At 46.1% G+C, this 24,321-nt stretch overlaps 1 protein-coding gene across 2 annotated transcripts in view; it reads right to left on the reverse strand.

Moving 5' to 3' along the window:
- Positions 1 to 4,385: 4,385 nt before the first annotated feature.
- The window catches only part of LOC144732709 (high-affinity choline transporter 1-like), a 90,589-nt gene continuing 70,653 nt past the window's right edge, over positions 4,386 to 24,321 (reverse strand). For both annotated transcript variants that reach the window (XM_078614293.1, XM_078614294.1), the window contains 5 exons: positions 23,576 to 23,724; positions 22,058 to 22,201; positions 20,004 to 20,157; positions 15,132 to 15,349; positions 4,386 to 12,047 (listed from right to left, as the gene is read on the reverse strand). In XM_078614293.1, the coding sequence (XP_078470419.1) occupies positions 11,190 to 12,047; positions 15,132 to 15,349; positions 20,004 to 20,157; positions 22,058 to 22,201; positions 23,576 to 23,724 (1,523 nt within the window). In that variant the 3' untranslated portion in view covers positions 4,386 to 11,189. The remainder of the gene's footprint in view (positions 12,048 to 15,131; positions 15,350 to 20,003; positions 20,158 to 22,057; positions 22,202 to 23,575; positions 23,725 to 24,321) is intronic.

Raw genomic sequence — 24,321 nt, forward strand, 5'->3', positions numbered from 1 at the left:
TAAACCTTGACTTGTCACGATACAACGTGTGGTCACTATTCCTCTGACTACACACACTTCACTTGACACGTGTGGTCACTATTCCTCTGACTACACACACTTCACTTGACACGTGTAGTTACTATGCCTCTGACTGCATGCTCACACTGCACTCCGCCCCGTAACGTCCGTGGAGCCTACAGGCCCACCCCAGCTTGGGCGTGGGCCACAACCTCTGAGTCCCAAGGGCCGGCCCTCTCACGGACGCTCGGCCCCGGGTCCCAGGGTTCCGCCTCTGGGTCACACAGAGCCCCGGCCCCTACAGGACAGCGGGACTAGGTACCGCAGGGCCCTATCTCTTCCTCCTCCGTCTTCAGTCTTTGCTGGTCACTCGCTCCCCGTGCGCCTGTGCGCACCACCTTATATAGCCCCCGCTCACGGGAGACGGAGCGTATGCGGACCTCGACGTGAGCATCCCATCGCTGTCAGCGCGCGTCACTGATACCCAACCAATCACTGCCTCATAACCCCCGACCCCGCGCTGACCCCTGATCCTTCACCGTCAGCGCGCGTCACCAACACACACAGCCAATCACTACGCGCTGGCACACGATCCCTACCCCAGCGCGTATCACCACTACACCTGTACTAGAAAGAGTTATTATACAATGTACGACCCTCAGGAGCAAGATTGCAGGTTTTGTTGAGCATTTCTGTGAGGTGTCGGTGGAGGGGAATTCCCTCAGCCGAGACATTATCATCGTGCAAGGTAGGGTGGACCCTGATGGGGCTATCGTACCTCAAATATTGGAGGAAATAGCCACCCTCTGGGAGTGGCTGCTTAATGTTGATACGGAGCCTGAGATCAGATAAAGCACTGGGCAGAGACGACCTCCCAAGATAACTGTTGAGGCAATTTTGTGTGGGTTGCCCTATATTATAAAATTGCAACGGTTTATATCACGGGACAGGTCCTTCAGGTTTGGAAAAATGCTCTGGCAGTTATCCTTATTTGTTTATTTAGGGGGACCGCACTGATTGTAACAACTATTGGGGCATCACTTTCCTCAGTGTGCCGGGACAGGTCCTGGCAAGGATTAATTATTCAACATCACCTTGCCATTCACGCTTAGGAAAACTTGTAGAGCCTGCTACAGCAGAGGTGTAGGGAATTTCAACAGTAACTACATATCTGCTTTATAGGCCAGGGATCTGGGTTATTTTTCGTGCTATCGGAGTCCCTGACCCTCCACTCACAGTCATTAAGTACCTTCATGACGGTGGTCAGGCCTGGGTAAAGCTGCATGAATAGGAGTCAGAACCATTCCCTGTTCACCTTTGTGTGCAACAGGGGTGTCCTCTGGCTCTTACAATCATTCACATCTTTTTTCACCACATATTTGAGAAACTTTCCATGGTTGCCACAGATACAATAGGGAACTGAGTGCGGTCGAGCGATGGTTCCTTATTGGTCATACATGTTATGTATGCTGATGATCTGGCGATTGCTGCTCACTCTGACAAGGAGTTGGAGGCGCTGCTGCTAAACTTGAAACATGCCACTAAGAAGTGGGGCCTTATCATCGGCCCCACCAAAACTAAACCTGCCTGGGTATTTTATGTCATCAAACACTCCTCGTGAGTGATGGGGCAGTTGAGGAGAGAGTGTGCTTATGACCAGCTCCGATTTTGCAGTGGAGTTCTCTGAATTCTTTGAGTACAATTTATCTTTTCTTGCGCTGTATTACGCTGTGTGGAAGCTACCTGGCTTGTCGCTCTACATGAAGCTACGTTTATTCTCAGCCACAGTTATGTCCTCCATTCTCTAGGCTTTTTGAACATGAATCCCTCTGAGTCTAAAGGAACATCTTTGTCAGGTCGAAACATTCAGGTTGACCTGCCTACAATTCATCCTGGGTTTAACCAGGCTGCATGGATTGTGTGATGAGTTCACATATCCTTGAAAGATCTGGACTCAGTCCTATCATTGAGCTCCTCCTCTGGCAGGCGAGGCTTCGTTGGCTGGGTCATGTAGCCCTATGTTCAGCCATTGCAAGTCCAAGCAGCTTCTGTTTGGACAGATGGAGAGGGCTAAATTCGCGGTGGCAGGTACTAGAGAAAAGATCCGGCTGATGTGGTACTTGAGGATGTAGAGCTGAGTGGGCTTGCCGAATACTGGTACCAGCAGTGTCAAGATCGGCCTCTGTGGAGGAGGCTCATGAAGGACGCTTACTGGGTAGTTGGAGACAGTCGCCCTCCAACAACAGCGGAGGGAAGAGGAGCCATGGCTCAGAATGATGAAAAGAGTGATGGGCAGCTAAAAACAGCAACTTGGCACAGTAGGGTGGACAGTGATCTCAGTCAGTCATGTGACCTGAAAGCGATCCTTCAACACTTTACGTGATTTCAACGTGCACCTAGCTTGGCACAAGCGCTGTGGTGACGTTATTTCCACGCATTGGCGAATGGCAGCTGTTGCATCATCACCAGCCATGAGCTGTCCACTACCTAAAGAAGGCTTTCCCAAATCCGTCGACATCTCTCGTAGTCTTTGGAAGCAATGCTCCATTCAGCTGCCACACACGAGAAGATGTCACGCCTCCATTTCTGTAAGGGAAGTAACTCCGATGGCACATTCCCTCCTCTGGTTGGGGGAGGAGGGGGGATATTTTCTGGAACTCAGCGCTGGACAGCTCCCTGGATGAGAGCGTGAATACGTTCGCTCGGTCTGCGTTTTCCATCAAGCTGTAACAGGGCAGAGGAGCGAAGCTCATAACGAGCGGAGTGCCGGGCAGTTAAAATAGAGCAATTAGGCACAGTTGAGCATACTGCTAGCTGGTGTACATCTGCCAGTGGTCTCGGTCAATCAACCCATGGCACCACTTGGGTCTGTCCCGTGACCTGCCAGCGAGCCTTTGACACTTCACGTGGCCTCAAAGTGCACCTTGCCTGGCACAGGCGCCGTGGTAGTCACCGTCACTTAGTGGCGGGTGGCGGCTGTTGGTGTTAGAGTGAATTGTAGGGAGGAGGTCATGCAGGGGACAATATAGGCCATGCCCAGGAATATAATTGAAGGCGCCGAAAAGAGAGGCACAGAAAAAGGGGAATAGGGGATTGGGTAAAAAAATTAAAGAGATACATATCGGCGGGAAAGAGAAGGAGAGAGGGTATATGGGAGAGCGACTTGAGGGTCCGGGAAGAAGGTTCCCACGTCAACTATAATGCGGTGCCTGCCCTGCCTCTCACGGGTTCGTATGGAACCGAAAAACGAAGTTCGCTTGCACAGGACGAATCGCGTGGACTCTCTTTGCGCAGGGGATTCTCCATCACGCACGCAAAATATTATCCCATACGAATGACATTGAAGCGCAAACATCGCATTGCTATTGGGGTGGTGGAGGACTTTACGCGAGAGAAACCCAGCCAAGTTGAAAGGATTTTGCCTTGCCGGCCAAGACAATGACGTCATCCCCCCCCTGCATGACGTCATCTTGGCTGCACACAATCCTCTCGAGCGGTGCTTCTCAACCCGGGGTTACGCGGATCCCTGGGGGTTTACCGTGAGCTGATTTGTACGTGTGTGTGTGTGAAATTATATCAAACGTGAGTCATTGGTGGATAATCACGTATGAAGCTGTCAATATAAAAGAACTAAGATAAAATGTAAATCCGTATGGTAACCTAGAACGATATAAAATACCTTTCTCAACTCAGTGATCGTAAACAATGCGGTTTCCAAGAGTCACCAGAGAACGCAAACAAATTCCGTCAGGCATGCAGAGTGTTCGTTGAATTTGTACTTTATTCGCTTGCAAGTTACTCGCTAGTTAGGATAACCTCACAAAATTGACAATTGGTTTAAATATCGATCTTCAATATTCATACATGTATTTCTCAGAACCATGTTGGGTCAGGTAAGGGGGTTACTACTCGGTTGAAACTAAATTCAGCAAGGGGGTTAGAGCAGTAGCCAACATAGGTTGAGAATCACTTCATTGTAGAGTCTTCCTTGGCGGTCAGTTGTCTCCTCGTCACTCTTCTCTCCCTACTACCACCATTACTGTTCCCGTGACCTCCACTCTCTAGTGCAGTGATTCTTAACCTTTAACTTAGCCTGCATTCATTTGGTTCTCAACCGTAAAATGTTTTGTAATGTTAATAAATACATAGGTTTTATGACACAAAGTAGTTGGTACTTACGTGACCGTGCTTAATTTGTGTTTCGATTATTTGCCTTCTAAAAAATCTGTCCATGTCTCGCACGCCCAGAAAGGGCATCTCGCATCCCCAGTTAGGTGCGTGCACCCCAAGTTAAGAACCACTGCTCTATTGGAAATCCTACGTAGTTAGTTACACAACTGGAGAGAGCCCGTACACGCAAAAACATAGGACACAAACGCATCGACGTATGTACTTATATTTACTGGAACCAAAGACAACACTCTCCAAGCTAATGAAGCACAGTTCATAATTTTGACACACATCGGCTACGCAAAACCAAACGCTGTGTGTATATATATATGTTTATGTCCGTGTATATAATGTGAATACAGTTGTTAAACACAGGACCAAAACGTCACGTGGCCAGCAACAGCACTATCAACGTAATAGATGATAGTGTGGCACGATTCTTGAATTGAGCAAGGTTAGCTATGAGTGATTATATAAGAGGCTCGTTATTATAAAAGCTCGGGGAATATTCCACAGTGGAGCAGTGTGTGGGCAGAAGTAGAATGAGAAGTGAGGTGACCTGCAATTTGATGAGTGGGTGATGAATTGGGTGATTGCGTGAGTGAGTGTGTTGCTGTGACCTACGGTGTGGTGAGTGATCGAGTGAGTGGGTGATTGTGTTGTTGTGACCTTCAGTGTGGTGAGTGATTAGGTGAGTGTGTTATTGTGACCTGCAGTGTGGTGAGTGGGTGAGCTGCTGTGTAGTGAGTGGGTGCGTGTTGTGACCTGCATTGTGGTGAGTGGGTGGATGAGTGTGTTGGTGTGACCTGCAGTGTGGTGAATGGGTGAGCCAGTGGGTGAGTGATTGGGTGAGTATTGTTGTGACCTGCAGTGTGATGAGTGTGTTGTTGTGACCCGCAGTGTGGAGGTGGATGAATACAGTGCGGATGAGACGATTAGTCTGGTAGGCCGAGTCCTCAACATTGAGGAGTCAATGAATGACGTTTACGGAAACGGTAACCACAGTAGTAGTGATAGCGGAGGGGGTGATTTACCACCTCTGAATCAGTGAGTGACTGGAGCGAATCAATAAGTGCTGGGTCATACATAATCCTGACTCCTGCTGTACTCTTAAGTTCTGCCACCTGCAGCGAGGTATACATTTGGTGATTGACCCCAAGATATGACAACGGTAACAGGATTCCAACTTCGGCAGAATGTGTGCTGCTAATAGTTCATGGTGAAGGTATTAGATAGCTGCCATGAACTCCCGCATATCTCGGCCAATCAGAAAGCCAGATATCTGAGCTCGCAGATTACAGTGGCTACCAATCGATGGTAGTTTGGCAAAATTAGTGCGGATTGGCAGGCACGATAGATGATGATCGTAGACTTCTCCAAACTGTTCAAGACTTGCGCCTCAAAACTCGAGTCAAGCACACGCCTATGGATCGCGCCTCACGGAAACCACGGTACCCATAATCACGAGGACAATGACTCGAGAGTGATGCAGGAGGGGCAGATTGAAGACGAGATTCCGTCGCGCTTACAAAGTAACACAGCCAAGGGCGATAGAGCTCCTCGATAATCGGTGCTTTTGCACATAGGGTTGTTCAACGAGAACCGTTGTAAACCGGTAACCGTTCCCAGTGGGATGTTTGTAATGGATGCACGGAGTGCCTTCAGTTTCGCAGTACAGGCACAGCCTTGCCATTGCTTACGGAAATGCCTCGACTACGAGAGGGAACTCGACAGTGGTGTTTTGGTCTACTCTTCCATGCTGATCAGCCGTCTTGGAAGAGCAAGGCATGCTCACACTCTACCCCGCCACGCATGACATAACTCTTTATACTGTTGATTGCTTCAGCTGCCACGCCTGGAGATGGAATCGAACCGGCGCGATTTCAGTTACAAATCAAGTGTGCTGCCCATTGCACCACTGTGGCAGCTGGCTATCCATTCTCCTGTTGTGCTTGGATACGCGTTACACGTGGGGGTGTGTGTCAGCCGCCCCAAAGTGCACCGAGCATGCCACAAGCGTCGTGGCGACGCCACCGCCACTTTGTGTGAACGGCGGCTGTTGCTATCAGCAACTGTGGTGACCTCATTGCTGTCGGCAACAACCTTGCTAACGTCATTTGCTGTCGGCAACAACTGTGGCGACGTCACAGCAGGAGGTGTCTCTGCGTATATGAGCAATGAAGCCTGTGCTTGTCTCTATTTCTGGCCCTGAGTCAGTGGAGGGTGTCGACGTCATGGCAAGGGGCTAGACTTTGAGCAAGAGGACCGCTGTGTTAGTAAGGAGACAGACACCTGTGCACTGAACTCAGCCCATCATAACTCTTTGGGAGTTTATAGAGTACTATATTGTAAGTCAACACGATAATTGTTGCATAGGGAGACTGCTCCTGCCATGGGAATTTAATTTTACAATTGTCGATATAGAATTATTTAAATATATATATTTGGAAACATTTTCCAAGGAGAAAGCATCGCGGAGTCTAGGGATTCTGCTCGATCGGCGTTTAATATTATTTGAAAGTTATTTTGCATGTGGGAGAATTCTCAACTGTAGAGAACCTACTTTGTGTACTGCCTCATCATCTGCCATATGCTGATAACTGGTCAACAAAAACAAACGTTTTTTTCTGGCCTGGACTTTTGCAGCTGTTTTAGACTAATTTCAGGGTGCTGATTCCAAATCTGATCTCAGATTTGCTCTATCACATCTCATTTTATGCTATCGGCATACCCCATTTTCATTGATTTTATCCGAAATTAACTCTGTCAGTTATGATTGCAAGTTGTTGCGAGTCAGTGACTGCTTTAGTGTTAAAATATGGTGCTGTATTTTTAGGATAGTGTGTTTATAATGTCATTTTATGTAGATATCCACATTTATTTAATATTTTTCTTCTGCAGTTTTTATTGAAAATGCAATATTTGATATCTCAAAAACCTGATGTGATAGACAAAAACTGATGCCAGATTTGGAATCAGCACCCCAAGATTACAATAAAACCGTTGGAATACCTTATGCCAGAAAAAGTATGTTGACCAGTGCAATTATCACCATCTCAACCATCACAATCATTACTTTCATCCCCGTTATTGTCACCACGGCCACCATCATAATCATCACCATCATGACTACCACCACAATCATGAACGCCATCATAATCACCACTATCGCTATCATCACCATTGTTTACACCACCGTTTTGATGCGAATTTATTACGGCCACTATTTTGATCACCATCTTCATTGTCAATTTCGGCAACACCACGACCACAAATATTTCCACCACCATCATTGCTGTCACCGTAATCACCATCATGCCAGCATGATCCACCAATCCCACTGTTTTACGGCCGTTCACAACCACCACCACCATTCACTACTCGACGTCAGCCCCCGAAAGCGATCTCCCCACGCGAGGCGGCGGCTCAATCAGCGCGTGCCCGGGGGCACTGGGTCGAGGCTGCCACGAGGTGCAGCCGCTCGCAATTAAGAAGCAGTAACTCGAGTGTGACGGCATTCAAACACTCACCCCCTTCCCATCGCTACTACAGCATGGTCTCATTATTTATTTTGTAGCTGACATTCTCTACAACGACGCTTATTAATGTATTGTGCATTATCGCGTTTTGAACCGGAACAAGGACCCACATCTAACAAAGATGGCCCCCGCCTAGAATAGCCTGACAGTTCATCAAGCAGTCCCATCACAGACGGTCACCGCATCGCGCGCTTTCAGATGCGCTTCTGCGGCTGTCTGGGACGCTCTTCCGATATTAGAAGCCACTGTAGCTGTACACTTTTTAATCAACTAGATTGAAAGCGCATTTCTCTAGAACTGCTTTTTGTGTTTAGTTGTCCTTCCCCGCACCTCAAATTAGCACGGTTGTCTACGTACAGTGCGAAATAAGTTCACATACATACATACATCGGTGCAAGCAATCCTGACCCTGCTGATAAGACACTGAATGTCGTAACCGGTGGAGACTTTGCTTGTGTTGAACCAATGCCGTGAACCATGAAGACCTCATGTTGTAAGACATAACGAAGTGGGCAATGCGCGCCCTCCCCGTGTCTATAATTGACCTGCTGGGGAGCACATCACTTCAGCAGCATCGGCTCAACACAAGCAAACTCGGGACCGGTTTTGACAGTGTTTCATCGGCAATTTTTTTTTTTAATGTGCAGGGACAGCTTCTCGAAGGAGGTGAAAGCTATGAGACATATGACACAAAGTCATTAATGTAAGAAGCTGAGGATGTCCAATAATTATTCGCTTAATGAACGTGTAAACCATTTGAAAACACGTAGGCTTTCGCTCCAAATATCCATAAGAGGTTTTTTGGTTATATCGGGTAAATATAAATGTGTCGTTAAACCTGCCACCATACGATAACCAATTAATACGATTTGTCAGGTAAACAAAACATGCTACTTAGTTACTACTGCAGCACACCAGTATTGCAGAGTAAACCCACAACACTTGCAATTCCAGTACCAGTCACTTTCGTTGGTAGTAACACAACCAATAATAGTAATTGATATTAATACGTTAACACCCCCCCCCCCCCCCTCTGGTCTTCGCACCTGATTGGATCCAAGTGATGACATCACATTTATCTCACTATTTAAGACCAAAACAGGAGTATTTCTCCACAACTGACTGTCGCCTGATGAGGTTGGTTGTAATTACCGGCGAAATACTGTACACAAATTGTAAATGTTGTGGGTTTCCTCTCCAACACACCGGTGTACTGAACTAGGAACTAATTGTCATATTTTGTTTACGTGACAAACCTTACTAATTGGCTGTTGGGTGGTGGCGGGTTTAACGACACATTTTTGTAATCTAACCCAAAAACCTTTATTATGCACTTGAAAACATGAAAACAATTATTTGATGAGATGAAGCTTGTATCAGCCAGTGCACTTTGGCTGTCACCTATTCCACCACAGACCATACCTATACATATTCTCTCAAGTCAGCACTCGGGCCTATTCTCAGAACTGTGCAGGTTACTGTAATAAAGTGCAACACAAAAAAACTTGTACCAGGTCTTGATACAAGTCGGTTCCTGCACGACCCGAACACAAACCCCAATTCCCAGACTGTTCAGGATGTGTGGGACAACTGGACGGGTGGTATCCCGAGGTGTTCATTTCTTTTTGGTGCAAAAGTCCACGTCGCGGTTTTGATAAGACAACACGGATGACGGATCGTTTCCGATGCGATTAATTTCACAGTAACACCAACACACATCACGTAAGTGGCCAGAGCCACGAGACTATAATCTTCCCAAGAGGCATGGGAAGACGAAGACATGTCACTACTTTACACAGAGCTGTGTGTATATATGTACGAGTGCGTAGGTACAGGAAGACAAGCCACGAAACACAAAGAGCTCTTGTCTTGTAGATATACAGGTAGTCCCCGACTTACGATGGAGATGCGTTACGACGACCCCATCGTAAGTTGAAAATATCGTAAGTCGAAAATGGCCTAGTCTACCCAGGAGTCTTAAAGAATGGTGATAATCTAGCAAAACAGAGCAATTTACAGTACCGTACTGTATAAACTATATACTGTATGTATTGGTTCATCAATGCATTGGTTCATCAATTAACATCTACTCTAAGGCTTTTGATCGGTGTATCACTTTGTGCAGAGAATCAATTATTTACAAAGTGTATACGTATAACAATGTCTTATTTTTACACAGCGGCACTATTTAGCGCAAAGTGCAGCCCACACTCTGCTGTAGATTTTGTAACGCGCACATAATTTTTGTTCGCATGGAGGCACAGGGAAAAAAACACGGACAAGCACTTGGGAAGGAAGCCGGAAACGGTGCACATATAATTGCCCAAGCTTTGCCATCCTATATTGGGATGTTTGGCCAACTTCATTCAATGAGCGTTTATGCACGTGCCAATATTTGGTTCGAGATACATATTACGTTATTTTAGTAGGTTAAGTAGTACGAAATTTTACCGAAACATTGAGAGAAAAAAATGCAATGAAGTAGCATTTGAAAAAACTAAATAAAAATTGTAGATTCGTGAATCGGGATGCTAAAGTTTGCCAATCTCATAAACTTGCTGGCGGACGTGAGAGAGGGAAGTTCAGGTGGATCATTACGCACCCATTGCGTCGCTAGTAGGCAAGAGCTTTTTGTCGTGTTGCGAAGTCCATTAAGAGGGGAAACTATTTTTGAACATAGACTGTACTCATTCGAGATACTCTCCAGACATGTTTTAAGAACAGGTTTTACTTTGAAATATTAAGCATCGTTTACCATTGAGGTGGACTGTTTGCATTAAGCATTTAAACTTGATATACTTTACATCTATAAAGCCCCATTAAAACAATCGTTCTCAGGGAAAGGTGAAAATAGTTAACATCAACCAAAGAAAGAGGAAGTGAGAAAGACGTTTGAAAATAACTACAGAAAGACATTTAAACAGTTACGTTTTTAGTCAAAATTTGGAGATTTGTAGTGTCTTGGAAGTCCTGACCTGGAAGGGCAAGCAGCAGTGACCGAAGATGGAAGGCTGTCTAGACTGAGTAGGATGTGAAACTAGATGGACCTCGCAGTTAGTAACGAGGGTGCTATGTCTAGAGATGAAAGAGCGTTTAAAGAAGCAGCACTTGATGACGTTACTGAGCATTAAACATGTGCAGACCATTCCGAGATGGTATTAAATGTGCGGAGATGCGCACTCAACAAGACGGTTATACGCGATTGCTCGAAGGGTGAATGATATATTTGGGTGATCTCGATTGTTGAAGAAGAGGAGGCTGTGGAGGACCCATTCTGTAAAAGACCAAACGTGAAAAAATGAACAAAACGTGTGGGCACTAGGGTCAGGGTTAGGCCTAGGCCAGGTTAGGTTGTTGGTTAGGGTTAGGGCTAGAATGTGGTTGACCATTGTGCTCCACCTTCTACCGATCTGCTCTGCCCCGCCACCGCCACCTCATCACTTTTTCATTCACGTTTCACGTTTGGGCCCTCACGAGGCCTCAGCGTGGCACGCCGTGGGAGATCTCCTCGGGAGACGATGCAGAACTCAGCACCCCCCCTCCTCCTCCACTGCTGCCGTCGCTGTTACTGCTGTCGTTCGCTGCGGCCTCCGCTGCTGCCACCAGCTCAGGGCCTCGGCGAGACCTCGCAAACCGGGCCCGTCCGCCGCCACTGCCGCTCCCCGCCGCCGCCGACGTCTGCAGCAGCACCGCCCCCCCGACGCTCGCCAAAACGGCCGGTGCTAACTCGGCCATGAGCAAGCCACCACTACCGCCACCTCCGCCTCCTCCGGCCATCGCAGCCACGGCCGCCGCTGGACCCACGGCCCCATCGCTCGCGTCCATGGGGTAGGCAGAGCCACCCCGCACCAGCGTGGCCTTCTCCAGCGTCTCGCGGCTGTCCATGGCGACGACGCAATCGAGGAAGTCAAAGCGCGGCGACAGGTGCCCCTTCTCGAACAGGTACTTGGCCAGGTAAGAGACGGCAATGTTCACGTGGAAGGACACAAGCATGGAGAGCGTCTTGAACGGGAATCGCTGCACGGTGACGGGGCCCTGCCCAAAGTCGGTGACATAGCAGCCCGGGTAGCATATAAGCGGGTCGAGGTGCAGATAGGGCTCCCCGCCGCTGATGCGGAAGAGCAGGCCCACCACGTAGGCTGTGATCGAGCCATACGTGTTGGCGCCTTTGATGAAGAGCACGCAGATTAGTTGCGGAAAGAGGATGACGTACACCAGGTCCGAGCTCAGATACCAGAGGCCATAGACGGATTTGGCGAGCAGGGCCAAGGCTGTGGCGGCGAAACCGAAGAAGAAGACGGTGATGCGCATTACCCACACAATCTCCGTGTCGGAGGCCTGCGGAACGACAGACAGCGGTGATTACAGCTGTGCACAACTTTAATCCGATGGGTTTCAAACCTTTTTCTGTATATAGTACAATATCGTGATTTGCGTCAATGTGGAGAATATAAGTAATGTATTTTTAAAAAAGTAAACAATACCCATCCCCTCCCTCCCATAGCAGTCCCTCCACAAAATAAAGTTCTACACGTTCCATTGGCCACACAGGTTTCTGGTAATGGGAACTCTGACCCATAACAGAGTGAACAGAAAGGGTCCTTGTCTATAAACATCTGGCAGACAACAGCATTAGTTTAAGTAAACCTGACTGATTATGAGACACCCAATGCCAAACCCAGTCTAGAATTTGATTGTTAGTCTCAAGATTCTTTGTTTGGGTCCTTGTGTGAGTCTGTGAGTGCCTGCGGGTCCTTGTGTGAATCCGGTGTTTCTCTGTGAGTTTATGGGTTTTTTTGTAAGTCATTGGTAACCTAATATTGTCACCTTTGGCAATTCCATTGCTGAATGTCCGGCTCCACGTGGGAGACACCCCACCCCTCCCAACGAGCGGTGAGCACTGGAACCTCCACACCGCCGGATTAAAAAGTGGCGGTTACATGGCCCAGAGATAAACATGGGTGCTGTCTGCTTCACAGTGAACGTTAAGGATTCTAAACGAGTGAGGCCATTGTGTGCTGGTGTCATGGTCCAAATTTGCCCAATTAAAAAACCACGGTTCACCGAATGACGTCTGTGTTTTCCAGAACACGGGGGTCATGTTTCGGCTACATGTGGTTTTACACCGCTGAGATTCTCATCTCCGCATTGAAAAGTGGTGCACGATCCGCTTGTACTGGCGAGATGTTAACCCCCTCGCTTCGAGTATTTGACTCACTATAAATTTCCACATGATAGCCAATTCGTTGAGCTATCAATTGTGGCCAGGCCACTTCTGAAGAAAAGCCATATAGCTCAATAGTTTAATCTTGATTTGAAGCTTTCGTGACTGCAGGAATCCATACTCTTTGGTTATTTCGGTAAAGTCACGTAGGTCGAAAAAATAATAGATCACGACGTTTCGATCACAACACAAGCAACCGTCATCAGGTGTAAAACAAACACAGCAGGAGGCCTGCTGACGTAGCTCCTATGTCAGCACAAACACAGCAGGAGGCCTGCTGACATAGGAGCTATGTCAGCAGGCCTCCTGCTGTGTTTGTTTCACACCTGATGACGGTTGCTTGTGTTGAGATCGAAACGTCGTGATCTATTATTTTTTCGTCAATAGTTTAGTTTATTTTTAGTTTAGCTATGCTACAGATTATTATTTTGTCTCCATCTTCTCCCCCCAACACTCTCATGCGGTCTCACTTTCTATTCATGGCCCCGAAGAGTAAGTTGAGTGGTGGTGGTGGCGATTGTAGCGATAAAAGCAGAGAAAAGTTATAACTTCAGTGAAAAAAGTGCAGTTAGAGATAAGCTTGCTAGAGGTGAGAGTGTTGCATCCGTTAGAAGGTACAGGCGTGTCTCCCTTACTGCACTTTCTTTCTACGAGAATCCCTACAACCAACAACTTTGACTTTAGACCTGTTTGTCCGCAAAAAGAGCAAAATGTTTGCGTATCGATTGGAGAACGATCGTAGCTTAGCTTCTAACATGGGAGTGAATGGGAAAACGATGATCGTTTAACGAGTTTTCGCTTGTCACAGAACATATCTCCCTAGTTAAGTGAGACACAGCCCATACTATGGCTTGAATTAATCGACTGTGAGAATGTTCAAGGAATCGGAGAACAAGGGGCGGTGTTTATGCCAGCACCCCAGCCAGTGCTGTCCTTTGTTTCCTGGCGTGATCCACTGATAGAGACAATGGAAAAGGCTCTAGATGTGTAGATCGAGGAGGACCACATGCAAAGATAAGTGCCTCTTAGTAGTGCAGTGGTAAAGGAGAAGGCTAGCCACCTTCACGGATATTTATAAGAAAGCAAAAGTGAAAGCAGTGCCCAGTACTTTGGCACTTTCCTGAATGCTCCCAGGGGGTCTCCAACTGACCCTGGAGAGGGCTCCTCAACCCTCTGAGCTCCTTCCAACATCTCCCAACCAACATCATCTTCACCATCATTCATTGTGAGTACAAAAAATGTAATCAGTTTCACTTATTTTATTTGATTCTATGTTCTAATTTAAAAAAATATATATATTTACATGTATCGTTTGTCTGTTTTTATTTAAATGTGATACCAAGTAGGGGCAGCATCATATATAATTAGTTAAACAAAGAGGGAGGGTATGATAATTTACGTGCGCGTTACAAGATCTATTACACTGGTCAACACACTTTTTCTGGCATAAGGTATTCCAACGGTTTTAAGGTAAATTTGGGGTGCTGATTCCAAATCTGGCATCAGTTTTTGTCTATCACATCAGGTTTTTGAGATATCAAATATTGCATTTTCAATAAAAACTTCAGAAGAAAAATATTAAATAAATGTGGATATCTACATAAAATGATATTATTAACACACTATCCTAAAAATACAGCACCATATTTTAACACTAAAGCAGTCACTGACTCGCTACAACTTGCAATCATAAGTGACAGTTAATTTCGGGTAAAATCAATGAAAATGGGGTATGCCGATAGCATCAAAATGAGATGTGATAGAGAAAATCTGAGATCAGATTTGGAATCAGCAGCTGCAAAAGTCCAGGCCAGAAAAAAATGTTTTTTTTTGTTGACCAGTGTTATTTGTCAAACGCGGTTTTGGCCCACACGGCATTTTCCAGGAACGTAAACCTCTGCATTCAGCGAGGTTTTTCTGTACTCCATGGGGATTATGCACAGCAAACATCGCCCCCCTACCGCCTAACTAATGCCCATTCGCAGGCCAGGTGCTGGGTTATCTCGCGTCACGTGGTAACAGCTGCCACTGAGGGTGCACTTTCACACGTGCGTTGAGATGGGATTTGGTGTAAGTTGCTTGTCAAGCGTAAGAGATGCCCACCGCCATGAATGAGGGAAGCTCAATCAAACACACGTGTCACTATTGTCACTCTTATTATGATCCACCACCACTACTACTACCACCGATATTGGCACCTGCTGTCGCACGGCCAACTTGTAGATGTTGCGAGCGAACATGGAGGAGGCAGAGAGGATGGAGGAATCGGCGGAGGACATGACGGCTGCCGCCACGGCGCCCAGGCCAAAGAAGGAGATGTACTCGGGGCACAGGTGCTGCATCACGATGGGCAGGATCATGTCACTCTCATTGCGAGCCTTGGGGTCAGGCAGGCCGTAGCTCGTCTCGTTCCAGTCTGCAAGACACGCGGTTATCGGTCCAGATCAAGATGACGTTGTGGCCAAAGGCGCCGATGCCACAACCACACCTCAATGCAACTTGGAGTTGGCTAAACATCCCAATGTAAGAGCGTAGAGCCTGGGACATTGTTGGCTCCGATTATGGCTATCCTTCACTGCCACTTGCCTGTGGCTTCCCTTCCTGGACAAACCTTTACCGCTTTTTTGATCACCAATTTGCATCAACGACGTTACATTGCATCACAATACCATGACAGATGGCAACTGCTTGGGGCAACTTCCATCCAACGGTGGATAGTTTAGCAATGATGTCTGATGATAACAATGTTGGGGTTGCCACCTGTCTTGGTTTGACCAGGACAGTTTGGATAAAGGTATCCGTTTTTTCAGGTGACAGTTAATTTATTTGCTACAATGCGGTGGGCTCTCATGATATAGTTTTTTCCGAGACCAAGGTGCTCTGCAAACCCTCTGGCTACCATCAAAGGTTTGTACACGAAGCTATTCAGATATACAAACACAGACATAATTTCAACCATGATGATGGGTACAAACTTAGTAATCATTGGAAAGATGTTATTAACCATGCAATAAAGATTTAACTACACATTTTTGGACCATCTTATCTGACAGGCACTATTTTACTTTACCGAGTGTTAACATCCCCAGCGTTTAACAGTGCACTCTTTAATGTCAGCCAACACTGGTATAAACAACATGGGCATTTTCGTTCTCTTCTATCATGTGCACCAACAGGTACTTGTGCACAGGCATGTCCACATACACTTGCACCTCGTGCTCTCTTTTAGCCCCGCCCCCCCCCCCTCCCGATACGTTCCATTCATTGGCTACCACATTCTGATAAGCTCCCCCCCTCGCCTCCCCCTTAACTTGTATTTAAGAACTTGCATCTTGGAATCCCTGCCTCACTTGATACAGCAAATCTGGCTGTGACGGTCCCACCTGATGACGGAGACTTGTGTTGCCTCCGAAACGTCGTGATTTTTATTATTTTATTTTTATTAATTTTTATTTCATTTTTTACCTACGTGACTTTACCGAAAAAACTAAGAGTATGAATCCTTGCAATCACGAAAGCTTCAAATATAAAATTAATACCCTCTACGGAGAGGAATTTCACCTCTCTGTTAGATTTTTTAACAGACAACGAGACAAGAAGTCACAGCTTCTCGAGACGCTGGCCTTCCTCAAGAGATGCCGCGATAACAAGGTAATACCCATCGCTTTCACACTCACATCTGCTGCTGTGTCTTCACCGAACTCTAAACATATTTTATTTAAAGCTAGCCTATCACTAATCTCGGAGAGAATAAGGTTACTCCGAGTTGAACTTGATAATTTAGACAAGACTCTCTTACAAACACATTTAATGTTAACACAAAAAATGTCCCCTTCTGATTGGAACCACGTTTTCAACATGACTTCTGCCTCTGCTGACTCACTGTCAGCCAAATGCAAAGCCAACCTGATTTCTAAATTCAACCTCCTATCTAAGAAGAAATCAGAGCCACAAATCACAAAGCTGGATGTAAACAAGACCGTTATTAATCAGAGTAACATCCAAATTTCTGACAATCTGAAAACGGTACTGGCCAAAGGACTAAATTTCGCTGTCACCTCTAAATATATACCAGTAGAGGATGTCATTTCTCAGGTTGATGTTGCCCTTAGAGGCATAGGACACATCCATGCGGATGTAGCAAGAGCTGAAATAGCCACTATTCTTAAGAATGCTAAGAAACCCACTAGTAACATTAGCAAAAACGAACGCTCTGAACTCGCTAACCTAAAAAAGAGAGAGGATATAGTCATCCTCTCGGCAGACAAGAACAATGCCACGGTCATCATGGATAAAGAATCATACAACAACAAAATCCTGGACCTACTTAATGATGGGAGTTACTCCAAAATTAAAAGCGATCCTACTAACAGCCTAACGACAAAACCAACAAGATCATCACGAGTTCAACTTCCCTAATCGAACCAACCAAACGTCCCTCTCTAAAACCCTCGGCGGCTAGACCTCCCAGACTCTATGGTCTTCCCAAGATCCATAAAGAAGGCACCCCGCTACGACCCATCGTGTCGACGATCAACTCCCCTACCTACAAACTAGTCCGTTTTCTATCAGATACTCTGCTTCCCTTCACAGGCAAGACCTCTTTGGCAGTACTCAACTCAACCCAATTAGTCTCTATGGTCAAGGACATGGTACTATCTCCTGATGATATCCTCGTCAGTTTTGATGTAGTATCTCTGTTTACCAAAGTCCCAGTGCCTGACACCCTAACAATAATTGAGGACTTGGTCCAACATGGATTGAATTCGGATGTACCTGCGCTGGTTAGGCATTGCCTCACCAACACTTATTTTACCTGGAATGGCACCTTCTACAAACAGAATGAGGGTACCCCTATGGGCTCCCCCTTGTCACCAGTAATAGCCAACATGTTCATAGAAAAGTTTGAATCAGACGCCATCCAGACATCCACCCTGCGTCCTTCCCTGTGGAAGAGGTATGTGGATGACACTTTCGTCATTTGGCCACATGGCCTCCCAGCATTGTACCACTTCTTGAACCACATCAATTCCAGACACCCATCCATCAGATTCACCATGGAAGTGGAGAAAGATGGCAAACTACCATTCTTAGATATTCTGTTTGAGAGGAGACATGACGGATCCTTGGGACATTCTGTCTACAGGAAAGCCACCCACACAGATTCCTACTTGAAACCTGATTCCCACCACCACCCATCTCAAAAGAATTATCTCATCAAAACGCTATACCACAGAGCTCATGGCATTTCTGACCAACACCACCTGGCCAGTGAATTAAGACATGTACATCGGGCCCTCAGGATGAACGGATACTCTGAACGCACCATCCGCCAAGCTGTTTCTCCCACCATACAGAAACAGCCACTTGAAACTCGATCAAAACTATCACGTTGCCATACATAGCAGGCGTGACGAAAAAGATCTCCAAAATTCTAAACAAACATAAGATCCAAGTCTGATTCAGTACAGTATATAAAATCCGTGATCTAATTCCATCTGTGAAGGATGCCATCCCTGACTTCCAATACCCTGGAGTCTATAAACTGAGTTGCAGCTGTGGTGATTGTTACATTGGGGTAACGAAACGTCATGTCTCTGATCGTGTCCGCGAGCACAAGTCAGATTTGAAACATGGCAAAATTGAGTCTTCCGCTGTTGCCGATCATTGCTACAACGCGGTAGGCTTTCATGATATTGTTTTTTCCGAGACCAAGGTGCTCTGCAAACCCTCTGGCTACCATCAAAGGTTTGTACACGAAGTCATTCAGATATACAAACACAGACATAATTTCCACCGTGATGATGGGTTCAAACTTAGTAATCATTGGAAAGATGTTATTAACCATGCAAAAAATATTTAACTACACATTTTTGGACCATCTTATCTGACAGGCACTATTTAACTTTACCGAGTATTAACATCCCCAGCGTTTAACAGTACTCTCTTTAGTGTCAGCCAACACTGGTATAAACAACATGGGCATTTTCGTTCTCTTCTATCATGTGCACTAACAGGTACTTGTGCACAGGCATGTCTACATACACTTGCACCTCGTGCTCTCTTTTAGCCCCGCCCCCCCCCCCTTCCAATACGTTATCATGCGCACCAACAGGGACTTGCGCACAAACACGTCCACATCTACGTGCACCTCGTGCACCTCGTGCTCTCTTTTAGCCCCCCCCCCTCCCGATACATTCCGTTCATTGGCTACCACATTCTGATAAGCTCCCCCCCTCTCCTCCCCCTTAACTTGTATTTAACAACTTGCATCTTGGAATCCCTGCCTCACTTGATACAGCAAATCTGGCTGTGACGGTCCCACCTGATGACGGAGACTTGTGTTGCCTCCGAAACGTCGTGATTTTTATTATTTTATTTTTTATAAATTTTAATTTCATTTTTTACCTCCGTGACTTTCCGAAAAAACTAAGAGTATGTTAATTTATTTGTAACTAGATATTATTTTATTATGTTTTCTTTTTATTATTTCCATTCTACGTGACTTTACCGAAAGAACCAAGAAGATGAATCCCTGCAGTCACGAAAGCTTTAAATCGAAATAGATATGGAAATATTGTGTCTAACTTTATTACAGTAGACTACTGCACGGTTTTGATAGACCTAGGTTGACTGAGAAATTTGTCAGGGTTTAAAAACTAAACTATTCTTATTTTGCTAGGTAAGGCCCACTGAGCCATGTAGCTCTTTTTCAGAAGCAACCGGACCAGAAATGATAGCTTAACAAAGTGGCTTATCGTGTGGAAATGTATAGCAGCCAAATACCATAAACGCATGTTTCTAAATGTGGAGGGGAAAACCAGAGGACCTGGAGAAAAATACACGTGACCACAAGGAGAGAGAACATGCAAACTCCACATATACAGCAGGTGTCATCAGGGTCAGGATCGAACCCATGACCTCCTGCATACCAGGCAAGGGAGATAACATCTCGCCACCGCGGCACCCCTGTGTGTGTTTGGTCTCCTATGTGAAAGGTGACAACCCTACATGATGATGATGATGAATGAGGCCAGAAGAGACCGAGAGAAACGGTGATCCACGCTTACTCGTCGAGGCCCCCACAGCACCGATGATGATGCAGGGCACAGCCATCACAAGGCAGCCGAATGCCGCCAGGTAGGACAGCACCTGTGCGTAGGCAGCTGACGACGCGGACAAAACACGCTGGAAGTAAACCTGCCATGGGATTCCGCCCAGCATCTGCAAAAACGTTTAAAGATTTCAAGTCAAGAAATCAGAACAAAAAACAAGAAAACAAATCAGGGCAGAGAAAACAGAAATTAGTGCAAAAACAAACAAATTACAGGAGATATCAAAAGCAGTGCACAAACATACATCAGATGATAGAAACTGCAACCATGCAAACTTATAATAACAATGTTTTATTTGTATGTTGCATCATTCGTGCAAATTGCATCTCAAAACGCTGCCGAGTTGGTAACGGGCAAAGTTTTCGCTGGGAGGTGCAGGGATGCTCATGGGTAGGGAGGGAGGTTTGTGAGTGTGTAATCCACCAACCCTCGCTGACCTCCGCAGTGCCAGATTATAAACCACGTGCAGCGCAGCTGACAACGTTGATTCACGCAGCAATTGCTCTACAGGTCAGAGTGGCTCCATATTCAAACGGGTATTAATTGGCGCTCATTCCCGGCCAAGGGTCTCTAACTAGCCATGGAAATTCCATATTCCAATGGGTTGTCTCTATTAAAGATCAAAGCAACAATGTCAGATCGCCATGTGACGAAATGTGAGTACATTTTGATGTAAAATGATGAAAGGCAGGCAATCCGCAACTCCTTTGGACATGGCCATCATATCCGTCTCTCTGCGCCAGCCAGCCAGTCAGCAAAACGTCTATCTGTCTCCACCTTTCTCTTGCCTTCTTGGTACTATATATCTCAATTAATATCCATTTCTCACACTGCCTCCGTTTATATCTGTTTCTCTATTGTTGTCCCCTTTTATACCTTTCCCTCTCTATTCCTCTCCTCCCTCCATGTTATTTCACCCACCTCCCTCCCCACATCTCCCCGTTTCTCCCGCACACCTTTGCTCTCATTATTTCCAGTTGTAAGATAAGCTAAATCACAAGGGCTGAGTCAATAAGGGGGAAAAATGTACCTAAGCCATGCTCAGAGAGGGAGGGGTGAACAGCATTTTCAATGAAATACCGGGAATTAAAAATCAGAGTTCACATTATGCCGGAGGGCTGACGCAGATGCAGCGTTGCAGAGGAACACATTCCTTCGTGGGTGCTTGGTGAAGCAAGGACGCAATAAGCATTAGTTGGACAGAACATTGTCTCATCGCATTACACTGACATCTGAGGTTGCATTAAGTGAATATGAGTATATGTGGTGTAAGAAAGAATTATGTATATATATTTTTTTATTTTAGCCTTTCAGGAGTCCGGAGGCAGAACACCAATGAGGGTCCGTGTTGGTTGGACAAGCGGTGAGATATCAGAACGAGCCAAGCGAGTCTAGGCAATTTAGTCCATGCTTAGAACGAGCATGCAAGCCGACACCTTGGAGAACAAACCGATGGGAAGACGACCGACGAGTTCGCGTGAAGCGAGGTCTAATCTGGAATAGGCTGCCAGTGTCTGTTGAACGTGTCACAGTGTAAAACTAATGAGGTGGTGGGTGCCAAGAACAAAATAGACTTGTGACTATTAAGGAAAATAACACTCTCTTCTGAATGTCCTACTATAAGAAGAAAAAACCACTCTGTGTAACAGTGGTGAAATTATTTGCTCTGTGATGGTGTGTGATAAAGCGGTTTGCTAAAAACAGAAAACTTCTCCACTCTGAACATACAATTTCTTTGGGTTGGATATCTTTCTTGTAAAACCTCTTGTATGAAGAATGTTGTTGCGAGAACATTGACGATTGTTATTTCCAAATACATTTAGCATATTGCTCAATTATTTTTGGATCCTTAATATCGTTAGGGGAGTTGGGTGATTAAACTATCTCCATATCTCAAAATGCACCCTTGGGTCAGGGTCACTGTGAGGTTGCCCTGGACCCACCCACAGCCACATCATCAACCGAATCCCTCTCGACGATTTGTTGTGGTTGTGACGTGCCAAACGTACGAGCAGGAGGTAGTTGTCCACCCAGATGAAGGCGTCACGCGGATCCACGCTGCCCAGCCAGCCGGGCTGCGTGTCGGATGCGTGAGCCGTTTCCGAGATGCTGCTCACGGCCGGGTTCATCAGGGCAAACGGAACGCTGAGACCCTGCAATGACAAACACGCACGTCATCATCAGCCATTCTCTTTCCACTGCTGAATAAAGACCTTGAGCCATCGCCATCTTAAAATCTGAGTTAATAATGTAATGCGCTGCTGGTCAATATTGTAAGTGGAGCAATACAAAGTCACTTTCGTATTTCCTATTTCATGGTCTTGCAATGCAGCAATATTAGTCACATCTTGCACAGGTGGTGATTTCAACACTCTCATCTCTGTGGTGGACAATTTACATTATGTATGGATGTTGAATTTCTCTTGCACCGTACGTATTCAACCAAGCTAATAGGAGGTGCAGGGGAAGGCCAACAAACTAAACACAAAAAGCTGTTCTAAAGAAAACTATAAAGCAGTTCTAAAGGAAAAGCATTTCTCCAGCGTGCTTACTCCCTTAACTGTCTTAAGTCTCGACCACCGGCTATCATCTCTTCTGGCCATGATGTGTCTGCTCCTCTGGAGCTGCCCTCGGGGGCATCACTCTGTGGTGTTTTTCACTTTCTTAAAGGAAGATGCAGCTCGAAAAAAGACGACTCATTTGGATGATGTATGTTAGCCGTGGCTTGGGCTGTCTGACACGATTTTCAAGCTTGAATAGTGAGAAGAAATGCTTTAAATTGACAGGTGCATCATACAGGCTCTATAGGGACGCTGTTATATCACTGGTTTAATTATTAGCTGCTCCTCGTCGTGGGTCAGTGATTGTGTCAAACAAATCGGCCTGGGTCTATTCACCCGGCATACAGATGCCAATTCTTCGAATGTAGCGAGTCAAACCTTAACAGATGGCAACCCTCTTGGCTGTCTGGGTGAGTGGGTGGGTAAGTGGTTGGGGTTGCCATATTTTTACACAGACCAAACCCTGACATGTATTAGTCAGCCTAGGTCTAACAAAACTGTGTATGTTTCTGTTATGAAGTTAAACAATTAGTGCTGGTTATCAGATATCAGTACAAATCAATCTCTGCTATTTGAACATGTGCCAACTCTTGAACTATTCTGGTCCAACCCAGATCAATGGCAACCCTGGGGGTGGTCGTGGGTGCTGTGTTAGCGGTGGCGTAGCGGTTAGCGCGCTATGCTACGAACCCAGCAACCCGAGTTCGATACCTGCTCATGGTCAACACCAGTGTCGATTATCTGAATCGATCCTGGGCCTCCCCTAAGTAGACTCAGCTTCAAATGAGTACCTGGTGCGGTTTATAAACATCGTCACTGGGGAGACAAAGGCAGTCGGGCGTGGTGCTGGCCACCTCGTGTACCGTGACGGCCTTCATAGGCGCTCACGAACAGCACTTGCCCCAACAGTCTGTTAAGGCTATACGGAGGATCTTTATCTTATTTGTGATGAGACGGGACTCTGACCAGGCCCAGGAAGATGCAGATAAGCTGCACGACGTCCGTGTAGGCCACGGAGTAGAGCCCTCCCACAAGCGTGTAGAGCACCGCAATGCAGGCCGATACCACCACGGCCATGTCGATGTTGATGTCCACGATCACGCTCAGCGTCGCTCCTAAGGGGGACATGCGGGCAAGGGCTGGTTTTATGTTTTATTCTGTTTATATTTGTTCATGTTGTTTTATGTTGTTTTTAAAACAGATGCTCAGCACGGGCCCAAACGCACAAGCAAAAAAAGTCAAGCAGCCAGCAACACACCGTGCAATAACATTTGTAAAAGAGTTTAACACGTGTCCTTATAACGAAAATATATATAAAAGGGGAATATGTGGATATGTGTGTCTGTTCGAAATGTTTATCATACTTCCCAACATGCTAAAAACTTGAAATTTGGCATGTGGGGAGCTTCCATGCTGTACACAATGTAAAAAGTATAAAAATAGACTTTTGTATTTTGGGGGGGGGAATAATGGATTTAATATATTGCACGGCAAGTGAGCAGTGACGTCACATCTGTGACGTCACATCTGTGACGTCACCCGCATGCGGCAGCGTTATGCAGTTTGCCTGCTGACGTCACGCATCCCCCCCACCCTCCGCGTGGGCCATGTATCACGCACAAATGAGTGAAAAACATCCGATTTAGTTACATTGATTTGTTTCCGCTTTTATCTTTCTTGCAAGCATGACATATTTTCAGGGGTTTTCAGTG

This window comes from Lampetra planeri, chromosome 43, assembly GCF_965212315.1.
Source record: "Lampetra planeri chromosome 43, kcLamPlan1.2.h2, whole genome shotgun sequence".
Classification (NCBI taxonomy): domain Eukaryota; kingdom Metazoa; phylum Chordata; class Hyperoartia; order Petromyzontiformes; family Petromyzontidae; genus Lampetra; species Lampetra planeri.